The sequence below is a fragment of the Camelina sativa genome, chromosome 17, assembly GCF_030686135.1.
Source record: "Camelina sativa cultivar CO46 ecotype springtype chromosome 17, ASM3068613v1".
Lineage (NCBI taxonomy): Eukaryota > Viridiplantae > Streptophyta > Magnoliopsida > Brassicales > Brassicaceae > Camelina > Camelina sativa.
The window spans coordinates 34035555-34053164 of record NC_141896.1 but is presented as its reverse complement, the minus strand read 5'-3'; the positions used below and the strand labels follow the sequence as shown (position 1 = coordinate 34053164).

The 17610-nt window shown below is 37.6% G+C and overlaps 2 protein-coding genes across 2 annotated transcripts; both read left to right on the top strand.

Moving 5' to 3' along the window:
* The first annotated feature begins 200 nt into the window (after window positions 1-200).
* On the top strand, window positions 201-3122 carry LOC104758168 (4-substituted benzoates-glutamate ligase GH3.12-like). Its single transcript, XM_010480990.3, has 3 exons — window positions 201-549; window positions 639-740; window positions 1570-3122. Exons 1-3 carry the CDS (start codon window positions 281-283, stop codon window positions 2930-2932), a joined length of 1734 nt encoding a protein of 577 aa, XP_010479292.1. The 5' UTR covers window positions 201-280; the 3' UTR covers window positions 2933-3122.
* Window positions 3123-10065: 6943 nt separating this feature from the next.
* Window positions 10066-16396, top strand: LOC109124840 (DExH-box ATP-dependent RNA helicase DExH3). Its single transcript, XM_010480989.2, has 19 exons — window positions 10066-10794; window positions 10902-11056; window positions 11154-11241; window positions 11449-11679; window positions 11776-11871; window positions 11963-12151; window positions 12300-12459; window positions 12571-12701; window positions 12815-12985; window positions 13077-13349; window positions 13462-13656; window positions 13756-13959; window positions 14052-14121; window positions 14206-14354; window positions 14456-14761; window positions 14856-14915; window positions 15009-15161; window positions 15255-15365; window positions 15451-16396. The coding sequence occupies exons 1-19, from the start codon at window positions 10417-10419 to the stop codon at window positions 15925-15927; spliced, it is 3597 nt and encodes a 1198-aa protein (XP_010479291.2). The 5' UTR covers window positions 10066-10416; the 3' UTR covers window positions 15928-16396.
* Window positions 16397-17610: the final 1214 nt, after the last annotated feature.

Here is a 17610-nt window from a genome sequence, read left to right as displayed (position 1 = left end):
TTTTCAGTTTCTTTTTGAAAAATTGAACCGCACATTAAACTACTACTTTTTGGTTAGCAAAAGAAAAAACGCAGTGCATTTTTAAATGTTATATTGATTAGTGAACTTAAATAAAATGCATAAGAAACCGTCCCATCTTTTACAATTACGCTACTCTCATTCACTATCATAGGTATCAATAAATTAATTTACTAGTGCTACATAAAGAGCCCCAGCCCTTTACCAGAGATATCAATAAAAATATTTAGTCAAACTTAACTAGAGATCAAAACCAAATAGTATGAGTTTAAGCGTTGATCTCAAGGATCTGGACGTGTTAACATCGAACGCAAAGCAAATACAAGATGATGTATTGAAGGAGATACTCACACTTAACGCCAACACAGAGTATCTCCAACGCTTCCTCCATGGAAGTTTTGATAAAGATTTGTTCAAGAAGAACGTACCGGTGGTGAGCTACGATGATGTCAAGCCTTATATCGAACGTGTTGCAAACGGAGAGCCCTCGGATGTGATCTCGGGCGGACCCATAACTAGATTCCTCCGAAGGTACATAACTTTTTATTATCATGATCATCAATTAATGGATCAGCTAGTTATCAACTGAAGAGTATGATTAAGAACTCGTTGTGTTGTAGCTCCGGAACTACAGGAGGGAAAGAAAAGATATTTCCAATCAACGATAAGTACATTGAAACGCTGGGATACCTTACGGCTCTATCGTCTCTCGTTACTTCCAAGTAATTTTCCTTCGCTATCTGTTTTTTTTTTTTTTTCCTAGAATGAGTTTGATTTGGTAAATTGAATGGGAAATGAAATGATTTCGATCTCTACAATTTTTCTTTTGGGTCAAACCGTCAAAGTATCCTCAATTTTTAACTTGTTATTACTTATATAGGAAAAGACAAGTTAAAAAGTATAATTTCTTTATTGCTTAAAAAAATATTTGTTAACTTGGGCAACGCAGATGAAAGAATTGGTCAATCTTAATGCATTGTTAAGTTTATCTAACTTTGATTGAGTCTAATTGGACGAAATCAACGTAAAGTTGAAGACTTATTGGTTAGAACAAGAGTTTAATATTTTGAAATAACAAAAATTATTTTAATTTGTAAAAACAATATAAAAATTACAAAAATTTGAAACTTTTTTAAGAATATAATTCCGTTCCAAATGTCATCAATAGAACGAGCGACTTCTAGGCATTGCTACCAGATGCGCTAAGAAAAAAAAAAAAAACACCTAATATCATTTTTTTGCATGTTTACCTTAGATTTCCAAAAAAAAAAATACATAATCTAATCCACAAAGTGTAAACACAAAAACAAAACCCCTCGAGAGGAGAAACCAAAATCTACTCTCAGAATTTATAACCACTAAACAATGTGATGGTACTATCTATTCCAAGATATACATAAAGATTATATTCAGAAGGATAAAAAAAATCTTCAAATAATATATATGGATAAATTTTACTACTACGTACATTTTTTATAACATACATATATATATACTATGAAATAATATACCTTGTACAGTATATTGAATTTATCTTGGTCTGGTGTATAGGCATTTCAATGACAAGGATGCCAAGAAAGGAAAGAAAATGATGTTTCTTTATAATAAATCGGAATCCACAACACCCTCCGGATTACTTGTTGCTCTAGCGTCTACAAGCATTGTAATGAGCCCTTATTTTACTAACCGGCCATCAAAATGTAATTCTGATTTCACAAGTCCCGACCAAGTCATATTGTGCCCCGACAACAACCAAAGTGTGTATTGTCATCTTCTATGTGGGCTTTCCCGAAGAGATGAGGTTGTGGGAGTTGGTTCTTCCTTTGCTTATGCTTTGGTCCAAGCAATCAATGTTCTTCAAATTTACTGGAAAGAATTGTCTAGTAATATCAGATCAGGTCATGTTAGCAAGTGGATCACTGACCTTAATTGCAGAAACTCAGTCTCAGCCATTCTTGGAGGACCTAATACTGAACTGGCTGATGTGATTGAAAAAGAATGCAGCAACAAGTCTTGGGAAGGTATCATCTCACGACTTTGGCCCAAAGCCAAATATTTTGAATGCATTATTACCGGACAAATGGCCCAATACATTCCAACATTGGAGTTTTATTCCAACAAACTTCCTATAGTTTCCACGATATATGGGTCTTCTGAAAGTTTGTTTGGGGTAAATGTGGATCCTTTATCCAAACCACAAGATGTATCCTATACATTTTTGCCGAACATCTCCTACTTTGAGTTTCTACCTGTTGATCATGGGGGAGATATGGCCAGCATTGTTGATCTTGTGGATGTCAAGTTAGGGTGCTACTATGAACCTGTGATCACTAATTATTTTGGTCTACACAGATATCTTATTGGAGATATTCTAGAGGTGACTGGATTTTACAATAGCACACCTCAGTTCAGATTTGTACGCAGAAAGAATATGGTTTTAAGCGTCGAGATTGAAGAAACAACTGAAGAGGATATTTTAAAGGCGTCCGCTCTTGCCACCCTTGTCCTTGATCAGTCTACAAATCTAATGTTGACGGGATTCACATGCTATGCTGATATATCCACTTTTCCAGGTCATTACGTTTTTTATTGGGAACTCAAAACTAAAGATGTTAACTATGTTGTTGAGCTTGACGTAAATGTATTGGCGGAATGTTGCTATGCGTTAGAGGAATCATTTGATGTTTTTTATAGAAAACTTAGAAGTAAAGATGGATTAATTGGAGCTCTCGAGATAAGAGTGGTGCAGGAGGGAACATTTGATTCTCTCATGGAGTATTTCATCTCCCAAGGTGGTTCGATTGGTCAATACAAGACACCTATGTGTATCAAATCTTCCGAAGCCTTGGCAGTTCTTGAAAATAAGGTTCTTGCTCGATTCTACAGCAAAAAATTTCCTCCTCTGGACTTATAGTTTTTTTTGTGTGTGTTTAAATGCTTTGAAGAAAGGGTACTCAAGTTGTCTGTGCGCCTACTGGTAATGTTTGCAATTTATAATAACGGAAATGTGTGACATGCAATGTAATTTGGAAACTTTAGAGAAACATTTTCACAACTAGCACCACAATGTGTTATTTTTCTTATCAAATCTTGCAATCTTTGTACTTGATGATCAATATGATTTAATCTCTTATCTTTTACGATATATATTATGTCATCTTAAAGCCACGGCCAACTATCCGATCGGATTGGGTGTTATGACTTTTGATATGCTCAAATTTACCCTAGAACTACTCTCTCAAATTAAGAGATCACTGCAGTACTTAGGGGTCGAATTCCACAAGGACTCAAGACTACACAATAAATTATAGAGTTTTTCAATTATGCTAAACAGATTAAATTGAATTAAAAATAGCAATGCAAAATATTAAATAAAGCTTGTTGTAAATTCAGAAGATCAAAAAGCTAGGCCTAGGGAATTTCTCAGGAAATTATGAAATATTAAATCAATCAATAAATTAGGATTCAAACAAATAAGAACAGATCTAGAACTCTAAACACTTTTGTAAATTAAATCAGTTCTCACTGCAAATAATATCTAAATTTAAAACCAAAAAATCCAAATCTCTTTGTAAAATTCTAGGTTAAAAATCAGCAATAAAATCAGGTTTAGATTGTTCACAAAATTATTAAATCAAATCTCTTTGCAAAAAATAATTTTGCTCATCAAAAGGTTTTATCAGGAAAACAATTATATTCTCATATCAATTTATTTTCCTAAGGTATTAATTCTAGATGGCCAATCAAGGATTAATATGAAGAACAACCTAAGATGAAGATCTAGCAAGATAAAGAATCCTAAATAATCAGATCTAATAATTCATAAAATCCCTGTGAAAAACCCTAAACCTAACAAGCAAACTACTCAGACATAATCAATGAAGAACAAAACATGATTCTGAATAATAAGCAATTGAAATTAAAAGAGTAAGGAAGGAGTTTAAGAATTCTTCTCTCAAAGCAGTTCAGATCTCTCTCCCAAAAGCTCTCAAAATCTCACAGGGTTGCAGAAAAATAAAACTCTCTAGAATAAAACTTAAGGGTTTTGAAAACCTAAAAACACTATTTATATGTCCTAAAACACGTCAGAGACTTATGTTGCAAATATGGAAAACTTTGGGGCAGATTTGTAAATTTTCCAAAACTTGGGTCTTGAGTCGGCAGAGATGAGTGTCGATCGATGCCTCCTATCTTGGTGTCGGTCGATGCTCCTGCTTTCATCCGAGACCAAATTGATTCTGCAAGATTTATGCTCCAAAACATCCAAATTGCTCCATTTTGCTCCTTCCATGCTAAAAACCTGTAAAGACTCAAAAACAATCTAGAAACAAATGAAAAGACACTAAAAGACTCTTTATATCATGGTTAAAAACCACAAAAACCATGATATATCAACTCCCCCAGACTTAGCCTTTGCTTGCCCTCAAGCAAAACATAAACTTAGACCTGTGAAAGAAGTTTGAAAACAGGGAACTCACTCAATTGCATGATGATTCTTATTTGCACTCTTCATTTACCTGACTCAAGAACTTACTTCTTATACTCAACCATGATAAGCATCAACATTCCTTACTCAAATCCCACAATCCTTTCGAATCTCTGAAATCTCTATTGTCATCTCATTAGTCAATATTAAAGCACAAATAAGGTGAATTCTTACCTTGGATGTATTGATCAGTGACACATGGACTCTCTTCAGGCCAAGACATTCTTCTTACATCTCCTTTCCTCTCCCTTTTCTCACTTCCATTTTTTTTCTTTTCTCTCTTTTCTTATTTTTTTTCTTCTAATCATAGGTGTAAGCGAATACCGGGGTCATCGGTAATTTACCTACCTCTCGCTTCCAAGCTTTGTGTGATCATTTGACTCAAGAGTAGAATAATGAGGTCACAAGTAATTTACCTACCTCTCTAAACTGATCAAAATCATCTCATCTTTTATTCTCTCTTTTTCTGATTTTTTTTTTTAAAGCATTGAAGGGAAGAGAGAGGGGAGACATACTTTGAAAAATTGCACTGTCTTGTATGGCCTGAAGAAGAAGTCTAGTCCACTGATTTCCAACCCAAAGTAAGAGATTAAGTCCGGTTAAAATCCTGATAAAAGTTGAGACAACGTTAGATCAATCATATATCCATTAAATAAGGGCTTTCAGGATTGTTGATATGGCTCATAGTCTTTCTAAGCTTCAGTTCTGAGATCAAGCATAAACAAGTAATCATTAGAGTGTTAGCCAAATAAGAGAAATCATTAGTCAAGATCATAATTCCCAAAGATAAAAAGAAAAATTTTGAAAAATTTGACTCAAACTTTATGGTTTTGACTGACACAACTGGAACTCAAAAACAGAAAACATAGTTAGTAACTAACCTCCCCCAGACTTAAACAACACTGTCCCCAATGTTATCAAGTAAGAGGAAAGCAAAAATAAAAATAAAATAAATAAAAAATCAAAATCAAAAGAAAAAGAAAAACCTACCAGTGGGTTGCCTCCCACTAAGCGCTTGTTTTCAGTCATTAGCTTGACTGTGTTGGAGCTCAGACATCCGTAGGAGCAGAACATGGCATTGAAGTCCTCTTCATCCAAGGTGGTGTATAAGCTTTAGGTGCATGAGGTCTGCCAAGGATGTGAGGAACAGGACCAGGATGGGATTTAGGGATTGGTTTGCCTCTCTTATGTCCTGCAAAATCATCAACGGAAGAAACAAGCGCTCTACGATAATCTCGTGGCTTGGTTAACTGCAAAACAGTTTTTCTCTCTTTGAAATTCTTATTGATGATAGGAGGAATTTTAGGAGAAGGAGAGGTGTACCTTTGCCTTACCTGAGGGCTTTGGAGTGTGGATTGGTGACTCTTCTGTTTGGGAACAGGTTTCTGACTTGAAGCATCAGTTTTGGACAAGCTTTGTCGCGGTCGTGGAGGGGTGTCGATCGATACTCTCTTGGTGGTGTCGATCGACACTGAGCCTGATGCCCGTGTTGCAGAAACTTTTTCAGCAGAAAAAGTCTGTCCATCAATAGTAGAAGCCCTCCTCAGCTTATCCATCTCAAAATTCATACTCAATCCATCCACATTCAGTGTTATGTGTCCTTTCTGCACATCAATGACTACACCAGCTGTAGCCAAGAAAGATCTTCCTAAGATGAGAGGATCTTTAGGCTCTATATCATACTTCAGCACCACAAAGTCAGTGGGAATCATGAAGTTTCCAACCTTAACTGGAATGTCCTCTAAAACACCTTCAGGAATTCTTCGGGAGCGATCAGCCAAGATAAGAGAAATCTGAGTTGGCTTGAATTCTGTCATCCCAAGTCTCATAGCAACAGAATGTGGCATCAAGTTGATGCTAGAGCCAAGGTCACAAAGTGAGTGTGCAAACCTTCCTGCTGAGATTGAGCAATCAAGACAAAGCTTCCAGGATCTGGTAACTTCTCTGCAGTCCTACATTGAATAATTGCACTCACTTCCTTAGAGACAACCACCTCCTGCTTCTTCTCCTTCTTCCTCTATGAAGGCTGGTTTAACAGAATTGCACTGCCATCCTTAGTAAGCAGTGCTCCTTCTTCAGGGCTCAAACCATTGGATACCATTCTCTTTACATAGCGTTTTAGTGGTGGTGAAAGCTTCACTGCATCAATCAATGGCATCTCAATCATCACCTTGTCCATCATTGCCTTGCATCTAGCTTCCTCCATCTCCTGCTTAGACTTTCTTGGCTTGGGAAAAGGAATCTTAGGCTTGTAGACCCTTTCAGCAGCTGGAACCTGAGATTTTGTGTTTTCCGATTCTGTCTGAGAAGGGTGTCGATCGACACCCAGGTGGTGTCGATCGATGCCATCATCTGAAGCCGAAGAATTTTGCGATTTCTCTCCTTTTTCTGCAGAAACAATTTCACCAGCATCTTCATCTCTCACTGATATGGCATTGCAAGCATTTCTAGGATTTGACTCAGTTCTTGCTGGAAGATAATTCTCTTGCCGTTTTACAGACCCAGCAGTCTGTGCAACTTGAACCTCCAGCTTCTTAACATGAACATTCAATGCATCAATCTTCCCATTCAGCTCAGTGTAGACATTGCCAATCTTCCCATTGAATGTCACTGTCAATTGCTCCTGTCCTTGCAAAAGCTGCTCAAGCATGGCTTCCATTCTACTCTCTGAAGAATTCTTAGGAGGTGGAGACTGATAAGATGAGTTCCCATATGTCCTTGTATAGCCATTGTTCTGTTGTTGCTGCTGATACTCTGGCTTGGAAGTGTAGCCTAAAGAGTTCCCACTGTAAGGCCTATTGCCTTGCTGATTTCCAAACCGCTGTCCCTGATTCCCATACACATAGTTCACATCTTCCTCTTGGTGTCCTTGATCAGGTTCTGGCTCATATGTCTCAACCTCAGCAGCAAAATGAACAGATTTCTTTCCCATAAGGAGATTATGCACTGAATCTAGCTTAGCATTAACAGAAGCTAACTGGTTTGAATCAAATCCTCCATGCAATCTCTTCCTTTCAGCATCTGCTCCCTTAGTGCTATTGCTAGAAGCCAAATTCTCAATCAAAACTTCAGCATCTTCTGGCATTCTTGTCTTAAAATTCCCATGACTTGCAGCATCCAAAGCTAACTGATACTTCCAGTCACACCCTCTGAAGAAGATACTCAACAGTTGTACCCTTGAAAAACCATGGTGTGGACAGTCCCTCTGATAAGCTTTGAATCTCACCCAAGCTGCCTTGAAAGCTTCCTCTGGTCTTTGCTTGAAAGTGGATAACTTGACTCTCAACTCATCTGACATTGCATCATCATAAAAATGGTTGAGGAAAGCCACTTTGACTTTTTGCCAAGATGTCAAAGATCCAGCTGGCAACTGCTTCAACCACTGAGATGCCTCTCCTGCAAGTGAGTATGGGAAGAGCTTGCAGAATATGAAGTCCTCAGTTACTCCATTAGCCTTGATACTAGTCACCAGATCCTCAAAATGCTCAATGTGATCCAAAGGCTTCTCATTGGGCAAAGCAGAGAAAGGTCTCTGCCCAACTAGTTGAAAGTACGCAGGCTTCAACTCAAAATCATTCCTCTGAAAAGGGGGAGAAACAATAGCAGACCGGTTCTCATACACCAGATCAGCCCTATTGTAGTCAGCAATGGTCCTGATCAAGTCCCGGTTGTTCTCCTGTCGTCGAACTGGGTTCTATACGTGGTTGGCAGCTCCACGCACGTCTGCAGGTGGGTGTCGATCGATTGTGGCATCGATCGACACCGTCGACACCATCAGCTGGTTCGTCGACAACATCAATTTCAGCAATCACATTGCCCTCAACATCAATCTTTTGGCCCTGCTCATTGCGCAAGTGGCCCTCTTGATCCCTCAAAGCACCATCCTCATCTCGCATCAGAATGATTGGGTTAACCATCTTCAGAGATTTGGCTGCTTTTCGGTTCTCACGCTCAAGTTTTCCCAACTCTTGGTTTGAAAGCTTCAGAATTGGACCAGTCTTGTTGCTCCTTGTGTTAGGCTTATTAGGCATACACCTGAAACACACAAGAGAGAAGAAAACAAAAGCGTGTTAGTTTGAAAATAAAAAGAAAAAATCTAGACAAAATCAAAAACTCAAATCTAATGGTAGATCAAAGAGTCCCCGGCAACGGCGCCAAAATTTGATATGCTCAAATTTACCCTAGAGCTACTCTCTCAAATTAAGAGATCACTGCAGTACTTAGGGGTCGAATTCCACAAGGACTCAAGACTACACAATAAATTATAGAGTTTTTCAATTATGCTAAACAGATTAAATTGAATTAAAAATAGCAATGCAAAATATTAAATAAAGCTTGTTGTAAATTCAGAAGATCAAAAAGCTAGGCCTAGGGAATTTCTCAGGAAATTATGAAATATTAAATCAATCAATAAATTAGGATTCAAACAATTAAGAACAGATCTAGAACTCTAAACACTTTTGTAAACTAAATCAGTTCTCACTGCAAATAATATCTAAATTTAAAACCAAAAAATCCAAATCTCTTTGTAAAATTCTAGGTTAAAAATCAGCAATAAAATCAGGTTTAGATTGTTCACAAAATTATTAAATCAAATCTCTTTGCAGAAAATAATTTTGCTCATCAAAAGGTTTTATCAGGAAAACAATTATATTCTCATATCAATTTATTTTCCTAAGGTATTAATTCTAGATGGCCAATCAAGGATTAATATGAAGAACAACCTAAGATGAAGATCTAGCAAGATAAAGAATCCTAAATAATCAGATCTAATAATTCATAAAATCCCTGTGAAAAATCCTAAACCTAACAAGCAAACTACTCGAGACATAATCAATGAAGAACAAAACATGATTCTGAATAATAAGCAATTGAAATTAAAAGAGTAAGGAAGGAGTTTAAGAATTCTTCTCTCAAAGCAGTTCAGATCTCTCTCCCAAAAGCTCTCAAAATCTCACAGGGTTGCAGAAAAATAAAACTCTCTAGAATAAAACTTAAGGGTTTTGAAAACCTAAAAACACTATTTATATGTCCTAAAACACGTCAGGGACTTATGTTGCAAATATGGAAAACTTTGGGGCAGATTTGTAAATTTTCCAAAACTTGGGTCTTGAGTCGGCAGAGATGAGTGTCGATCGATGCCTCCTATCTTGGTGTCGGTCGATGCTCCTGCTTTCATCCGAGACCAAATTGATTCTTCAAGATTTATGCTCCAAAACATCCAAATTGCTCCATTTTGCTCCTTCCATGCTAAAAACCTGTAAAGACTCAAAAACAATCTAGAAACAAATGAAAAGACACTAAAAGATTATTTATATCATGGTTAAAAACCACAAAAACCATGATATATCAACTTTCATAAAGGAACAAGGCTGACCCATGGCGTATGACAGTGTTAACACCTTAGGTCATCCTTAACTTCTCTTGTCTTGATTAAGAGGAACAACCGAAAATTACATACTAAACTGAGGTGTATACTAAGGAAATTACATACTAGTAGACATGAAATTAAGGAAATTGTATACTAAACCAAATTCTAAGGTTGTTCTCCAAAAATTTGCAATCATATGGGGAAGCAAGAGATTCCAACCAACCATCATATAAACACACGAAGAATAAGAATAAGAATAAAGACTAGTCTTGGTATAATCGGGTTGGCCTAAATACTACTTCAGCCCAAAACAAAAAAGCCCAATAAATAAATCTCAGAGTCGTCTTCTTCCCCGTCGTGGCCGTCATTTGAAAGGGTTGTGGCACCTACGCAGCCTCACAAAAACCTCACCTTTTCATCAAAAACTCAAACACCATTGTCTCTGTTTTAAACTTCACCCAAGAACAGAGACGGGTGTTGTTTGGTCGTGAAAAAGACAACTCTTTTAGCAATTTTTCAGATGTTCTGATATCGGAAAAAAATGCCTTACTACTCTGCAATTTTCCGAGGACATATCAAACCTAACGCCGTCGTCGGTGCTGCCTCCATGTTTATTCAACACAACTCCGTCCAGCTTCACCGGACCCCTAAATTGTTGTTAAGACCTTCATCTGTGGTTAGGTCTCTTCACTGTCGGAGGTCAGGTGGGTTGGTTACGCATTCTCAGAGGTCGAGGGTCTTGTCTGTGAAAGCAGGTCGTGGTGATGCTTCTTCTTCGACTCTTGGAGTAGAGTGGAGAGCAGCTAATTTACCGTACTTCCAGAGGCAAAACTCTAGCTATGGACGTATTGCTTACAATGACTATGAATCAAGCGATGAGTCGGACAGAGATGTTGGGTCTTCTCAGTCTCAGCAAATGGTAAGTTGGATAGAGTCTGTTAAAGGTTGTTTTGGTGGTATCTTCAACACTTGTCAAGTTTGGTGAATTTGAAGGCTTTGTTTTGTTTTCTTGTGTTGTTGTTATAGGCGGGTTCGACTCTTGATAACATTGATCAATGGAGATTTAAACTAACTATGCTTCTCCGGAACAAAGAAGACCAAGAAGTTGTGTCAAGGGAGAGAAAAGATCGGCGTGATTTTGACCATATCTCAGCTATGGCAACTAGAATGGGATTACACAGGTAGAGTTTCGTTATGTTACCAAATATGTCCTTGAGGTTGAGGTTTAAGTTATACTCTTTGCAAGTTTATAGAGATATGTTCTGTTTTTTTTTGCAGCCGTCAGTATTCGAAGATTGTTGTCATTAGCAAATCTCCTTTGCCAAATTATAGACCTGACCTTGATGATAAACGTCCACAAAGAGAGGTATGTTAACTGATTCTTGAAACTTGTTGTCGTTCTTTATATGCTTCTGTGTCTACCTTTTGTTTACTGGGATAGGGAGCTTGCTTATTAGAGATATTCAAAGCTGGCTGATTTCTGTTAGGATATTTGTATTGCAGTTTCTTAACTAGTTAAGTTTCTTACATGTTTTATGCTTTGTTCATTTTCATGGCGTCTTGGATATAAAAGGTGGTCTTGCCTTTTGGTCTACAAAGCGAAGTAGATGCCCATCTGCATGCTTTCCTCGATCAGAAAAAAACATTGATTCCAGAGATGCCTAGGCCAAATAGTAATGATAGTTTGTCATCCGATTATGGAAAATATGAGAACCCAGAGACAGTGATGCAAAATAGTCTTGCAAGGGAAAGAATACTCCGTCCGAGAAGCTTACAACTGAGGAGCAAGCAACAGCAATGGGTGGTTGGTTTCTCAGAAGCTGTAGCCTTTTTTCATATATGCTATGAATCAGATGCCTTTTTCATATCTTGTTTAATGTATCTCTGTGTCTTTTGACAGGATTCTCCAGAAGGCCAGAAAATGGTAGACTTTCGCAAAACCCTTCCTGCTTACAAAGAGAAAGATGCACTAATGAAAGCTATTGCAGCAAACCAGGTGAACTGCAAAGCTTTCATTTATTTCATGTAAATATATTAACTAATCTCTCTAACTGTTTGGCATCCTGCGTATCATGTACATCTTGCAGGTCGTAGTGGTTTCTGGAGAAACTGGATGTGGTAAAACAACTCAACTTCCCCAGTACATATTAGAATCTGAGATCGAGGCTGCCCGTGGAGCTTCATGCAGCATCATATGTACCCAGCCTAGAAGAATATCTGCTATTTCTGTTTCTGAACGAGTTGCTGCAGAACGTGGAGAACAAATAGGAGAATCTGTAAGTTATACACTCTTTTCTTGTGCGGTTAATGTACTTATATATGATTTGTTGGAATGAACAATCTGATTTCACACTATAACCTAAGATGAAATATATTGTGATAATACTATTTTTGAGGTTGATTTGCACTCTTTCGTCTTGGAAGGTTGGCTACAAAGTGCGGCTTGAAGGAATGAGAGGGAGAGATACACGTCTTCTTTTTTGTACAACTGGTGTTTTACTTAGAAGGTTACTTGTGGATCGTAGTCTGAAGGGTGTGACTCATGTTGTAGTTGATGAGATTCATGAACGTGGGATGAATGAAGGTAAAATTTGGTATTATACTAATATGTTATTTTACCAAAGGCGATCCGTCTGTATACTGCCAGTACCATATCAACTCCACTCTTTCTCACTTTCTTTTTTTTTTTGGTCAGATTTTCTGCTTATCGTGCTGAAAGATCTCTTACCTCGTCGACCTGACCTAAAGCTAATCTTGATGAGTGCTACTTTGAACGCCGAGCTCTTTTCTTCTTATTTTGGTGGTGCACCAGCCATGCATATCCCAGTAAGTTTATGCACTTGTTTCTTTTGGTAAACATTATTCTTTTATCCATACCTGGTGAAATGTATCTTATGTTATAGAATAGTATTTGAACTAAAGTGAAAATTTCCATACAGGGTTTTACATACCCTGTCCGAGCCCATTTTTTGGAGGATTTCCTTGAGAAGACTGGGTACAGGCTGACAGCATATAATCAAATTGACGATTATGGTGAGGAAAAGACATGGAAGATGCAGAAACAAGCTCAATTCAAAAAAAGAAAATCCCCGATATCTTCTGCTGTTGAGGTACGAATTTTTTTGTTAAATTACACTACAGAGTTTGTAATTTCTCAGGTTATTTTGCTGAAAAGTATGATTCTTCCAAATTTGTGAGCAGGATGCTCTTGAAGCTGCAGACTTCAAAGGATACAACTTTCGTACTAGAGATTCTTTGTCATGCTGGAGTCCTGATTCAATAGGCTTTAACCTCATTGAGAATGTGCTTTGTCACATCGTTAAAGGAGAGAGACCTGGTGCTGTTTTGGTATTCATGACTGGTTGGGATGATATAAACTCCTTAAAGAATCAGCTCGAAGCTCATTCTCTTCTAGGAGATACGAACAAAGTTTTGTTGCTTGCCTGTCATGGATCCATGGCCAGCTCTGAGCAGGTAATTCTAGTATCCATTGTTTCCTATCAATGCACACAAGTACAACATGTGATAATTTTATTCTGCTCTTGCTATCATTTCTTTGATGATGTTTTCCTTTTCTTTCCTACAGAGGCTGATTTTTGATAGACCTCCAGAAGGAATTAGGAAAATAGTGCTGGCCACCAATATGGCTGAGACAAGTATCACCATCAATGATGTCGTATATGTCATTGATTGTGGTAAAGCAAAAGAGACGTCTTATGATGCCCTTAACAATACCCCTTGTCTGCTTTCATCTTGGATTTCGAAGGCTGCTGCTCGCCAAGTAAGAGACAGAAGTTGATGATTGCTGCTTAAATGTTTTTGTGATTCACTTTCACATGTAGCGGTAAATAACTGTGACATTTCGTGTCCTCTATTACAGAGAAGAGGAAGAGCTGGTCGTGTTATGCCTGGAGAATGTTATCACCTCTATCCTAGATGCGTCTATGATGCTTTTGCTGACTACCAGCAGCCGGAACTCCTTAGGACACCTTTGCAGTCTTTATGTCTACAAATTAAAAGCTTAAGACTTGGAAGCATTTCAGAGTTCCTGTCCAGGGCGTTGCAACCTCCTGAAGCATTATCTGTATTTTTCTACTAAAGTTTTATTTGTTCTCTCCTCGTTGGGTTTTCCTTTGGGGTTTAACATCTATTGTTGATCGTTATGTTGATTTTCAGGTCCAAAATGCTGTTGAGTATCTAAAGATCATTGGGGCTCTTGATGACGATGAAAATTTAACAGCTTTAGGTGTGTTTCTACGGGACTTTTTTCTGTTACTTACATATCTGGTTTCTCAAATTCTGGCAGGAACTCATTATATTCTCTATGCAGGGAAAAATCTGTCTGTGCTTCCGGTGGAGCCTAAACTCGGAAAAATGCTTATTTTAGGGGCTATCTTCAACTGTCTAGATCCAGTAATGACCGTTGTCGCTGGTCTAAGTGTCAGAGACCCATTCCTTATGCCATTTGACAAAAAAGATGTAAGTTTATATTTAATATTCATGTGATTCATTAAATTGACTGGAGGCCAGCAGAAACCAAGAAGTTCCTCTAATTATTGACCTGTTTTCTTTTATCGCAGCTGGCAGAAACAGCAAGGTCCAAGTTCTCTGGCCGTGATTACAGTGATCATTTGACACTAGTTCGAGCATACAATGGTTGGAAAGCTGCTGAAAGAACACAGTCTGGGTACGAGTACTGCTGGAAGAACTTTCTCTCTTCTCAAACTCTTAAGGCCATGGACTCTATGCGGAAACAATTTTTCAATCTCCTCAAGGAGGCTTCTCTGATTGATAACATAGAAGGTTGCAGTAAGCTGAGTCATGATGATCATCTTGTCCGCTCAATCATTTGTGCTGGCCTGTTCCCTGGAATTTGTTCTGTTGTTGTGAGTCATCGTCGCCTTTGCATTTAGTTTTCACCTCTTTCTCTTTCCTAAATTTTGTAATTTTACCCTACAATATAACTATTCTCCTCCGCAGAATAAGGAAAAGTCAATCACGCTCAAGACAATGGAAGATGGACAAGTGCTTCTATACTCAGTGAGTCCATGTTTTTAGCTTACCAGTCTTCAAATTCCCCTCAGAATCAAGATCTTAAGCTTCTTACCAACATCTCCTTTTTATATTTTTCAGAGTTCTGTGAATGGCAATGTACCAATGATTCCCTTCCCTTGGCTAGTCTTCAACGACAAAGTGAAAGTCAATTCTGTGTTCCTGCGAGACTCTACTGCTGTATCTGACTCTGTGCTTCTTTTGTTTGGAGATAAAATATCTTCCGGTGGATTTGTAAGCTATAATCCTATCCTATTTTGTCAAATTCCTTGTTGTTCTTATTTTCACATCTGATTTACATCATCTCATCTCTGTGTTCCCCAAAAGGATGGTCATCTCAAAATGCTTGGAGGATATCTAGAGTTTTTCATGAAACCTACTTTAGCATATACATACCTATCGTTAAAAAGAGAGCTCGACGAACTTATTCAGAATAAGGTAAAGTTCCAACCCTAGTCTTGAGGATACATCTTTTGTTGTCTTTACCCTCGTTGACAAAGTTTTGTATCACGTCTTTCTACAGCTTGTGAATCCAAAACTTGATATTCAACCATACGACAAACTTATGACTGCCATTAGATTACTTGTGTCGGAGGACCAATGTGAGGGAAGATTCGTCTATGGCCGGAAAGCTCTAAGCCCTACACCGACAAAGAAGTTAAAAGAAGTAGGGACTCAGCTGCAGAACAGCGGTGGTGAAAACAACAAGAACCAACTTCAGACATTGCTTGCCCGAGCAGGACACGGAACACCTGTGTACAAGACAAGACAGCTTAAGAACAACCAGTTCCGCGCTATGGTTACCTTCAATGGATTGGATTTCATGGGAAAGCCATGTGGTAGTAAGAAAAATGCGGAGAAGGATGCAGCTCATGAAGCTTTGTTGTGGTTACAAGGCGAGTCCAAGTCGAGTCTGAATGATCTTAACCACATGTCAATGCTGTTAAAGAAGAACAAAAGTAAAAAACCCGCAAGGGCATCATCAGCTAAATGGGGTTAAGGGCTCATAGGAGAGAACCAAAGAGAAAAAAATTGAACCTGCGATGGTATGGATTCTTACCAACCTCATGATCTCTCAGGTTTAAATGACAGAAAGGGTCGTGACTAGGAGATTCTGTAGACAAAATACTGAGTTGAGAGGGCTTGGTGGATTTTGGTTAAAGTTTTCAGATATGCAGATGATTTTATTCTGAGGTCTTGATTTGATTGGAAAATCAAGAACCCAACCAGGAAGTAACTTCACTGCTCTCTAAAAATAGCTCTGTAGGTTCTTGCTGAGTACTGAGTAGTAAGAGCCAAATAAGAGTGGCTCGTGGAACTAGTCTTGTTATGTCTCTCTGTTCTTGTCTTAGTTTAAGTAGGTTATGATTCTTCTTCTTTATCATTGTATACGCATATATACATATAATCTTAAAAGTATGTAAGATACTTGACCAGATATTTCAATATTTGAATGTGTAGCTTCTAAATTGTCTAATTTATTCATCGTGTGTATTCATCAATCGATGGATTAATGTGAGTTAGAGAAAGATTATACACTAATTATGTTTTACCGACCTCACTTGAATTTTGTTCTTTAAGAAAAAAGCACATCAACCGAGCAATCAAGCTCTAGGTCTTTCGGATGCAAAGGTGGTTTGATTTTTCTTGTTTTCGTAGAATGAAAACACCATATACGTCGGTAAGTAGGTTTGAAGATTTGAACTTATCACCTGAATTGATGAAAGGCGTGTACTTTGAGATGAAATTCGAAAAGCTGAACAAGATCAAAGCAATGAATTTTCCCATGATAATGACGCCGCCTTACAAGCATCTGGTTGCTCAAGCGCATAACGGGTCAGGCAAGACGCGCGCCATGTTTCGTGCTTTACATTTGTCCTACTAAAAATTAACAAACCAGGTTAGTTTAGTATTTGATTGTTGACTTGTGAAAACATGTTAAGAGCTTGTGACTTCATCTATGGCAGAATATGGAAGTCCTTCAGAAGATGGGGAAGTTCACTGACACTGCTGAAGTAAACTTTGTTGACGTATTTGGGGTTTTCTTGCAATTTTTATCAGACTACAGAACAGAGATTTTCAGACTTGTGTAGTTTTTTTATTCAGGAAAGCCACATAATTTTGATGTCACTGTAAATCACTTGAGTATGATCCTAACCAACAAAGCATTTCTTTACAACATTGGAGTCATAAGACACAAACAAGACTTGGTTTTCTTCACTTTCAGTATGATTCCAAGTCATAACCAACAAAGCATTTCTTTGCAAAGCTTTCTAGTTTAAAATGATTGAGGTTTTAGCAACAAGATAAATCAGTGCTCGTTGTTGATATCTATTACGCATCTTCTTGTATTTTAATGTGTAAAACGAAACCGCAGAGCATCATTATTGGTAGGTTTGTGATTTTGGGGCTCTTAAATTTTTTAGTATTACAAAGTGTATTTTTATAAAATAAAAACCTTTTGTTTGTTAATTAAAATTGTACTCCTCCAATGGTAAACTCTTATTGATGAGGTTCTTAGTTTTGAAATCAGATATGCATACACACCTTTATTCTTGTAAGATAATATTGTCATCAACTCTCCATAAAGTGATAAAACGTAAAATGGTTATATTAGTTGTATTTTCTTGTACTGAGTCTTGTTTTCTTATGCATAAAGAGAAACTATATAGTTTAGAAGAAG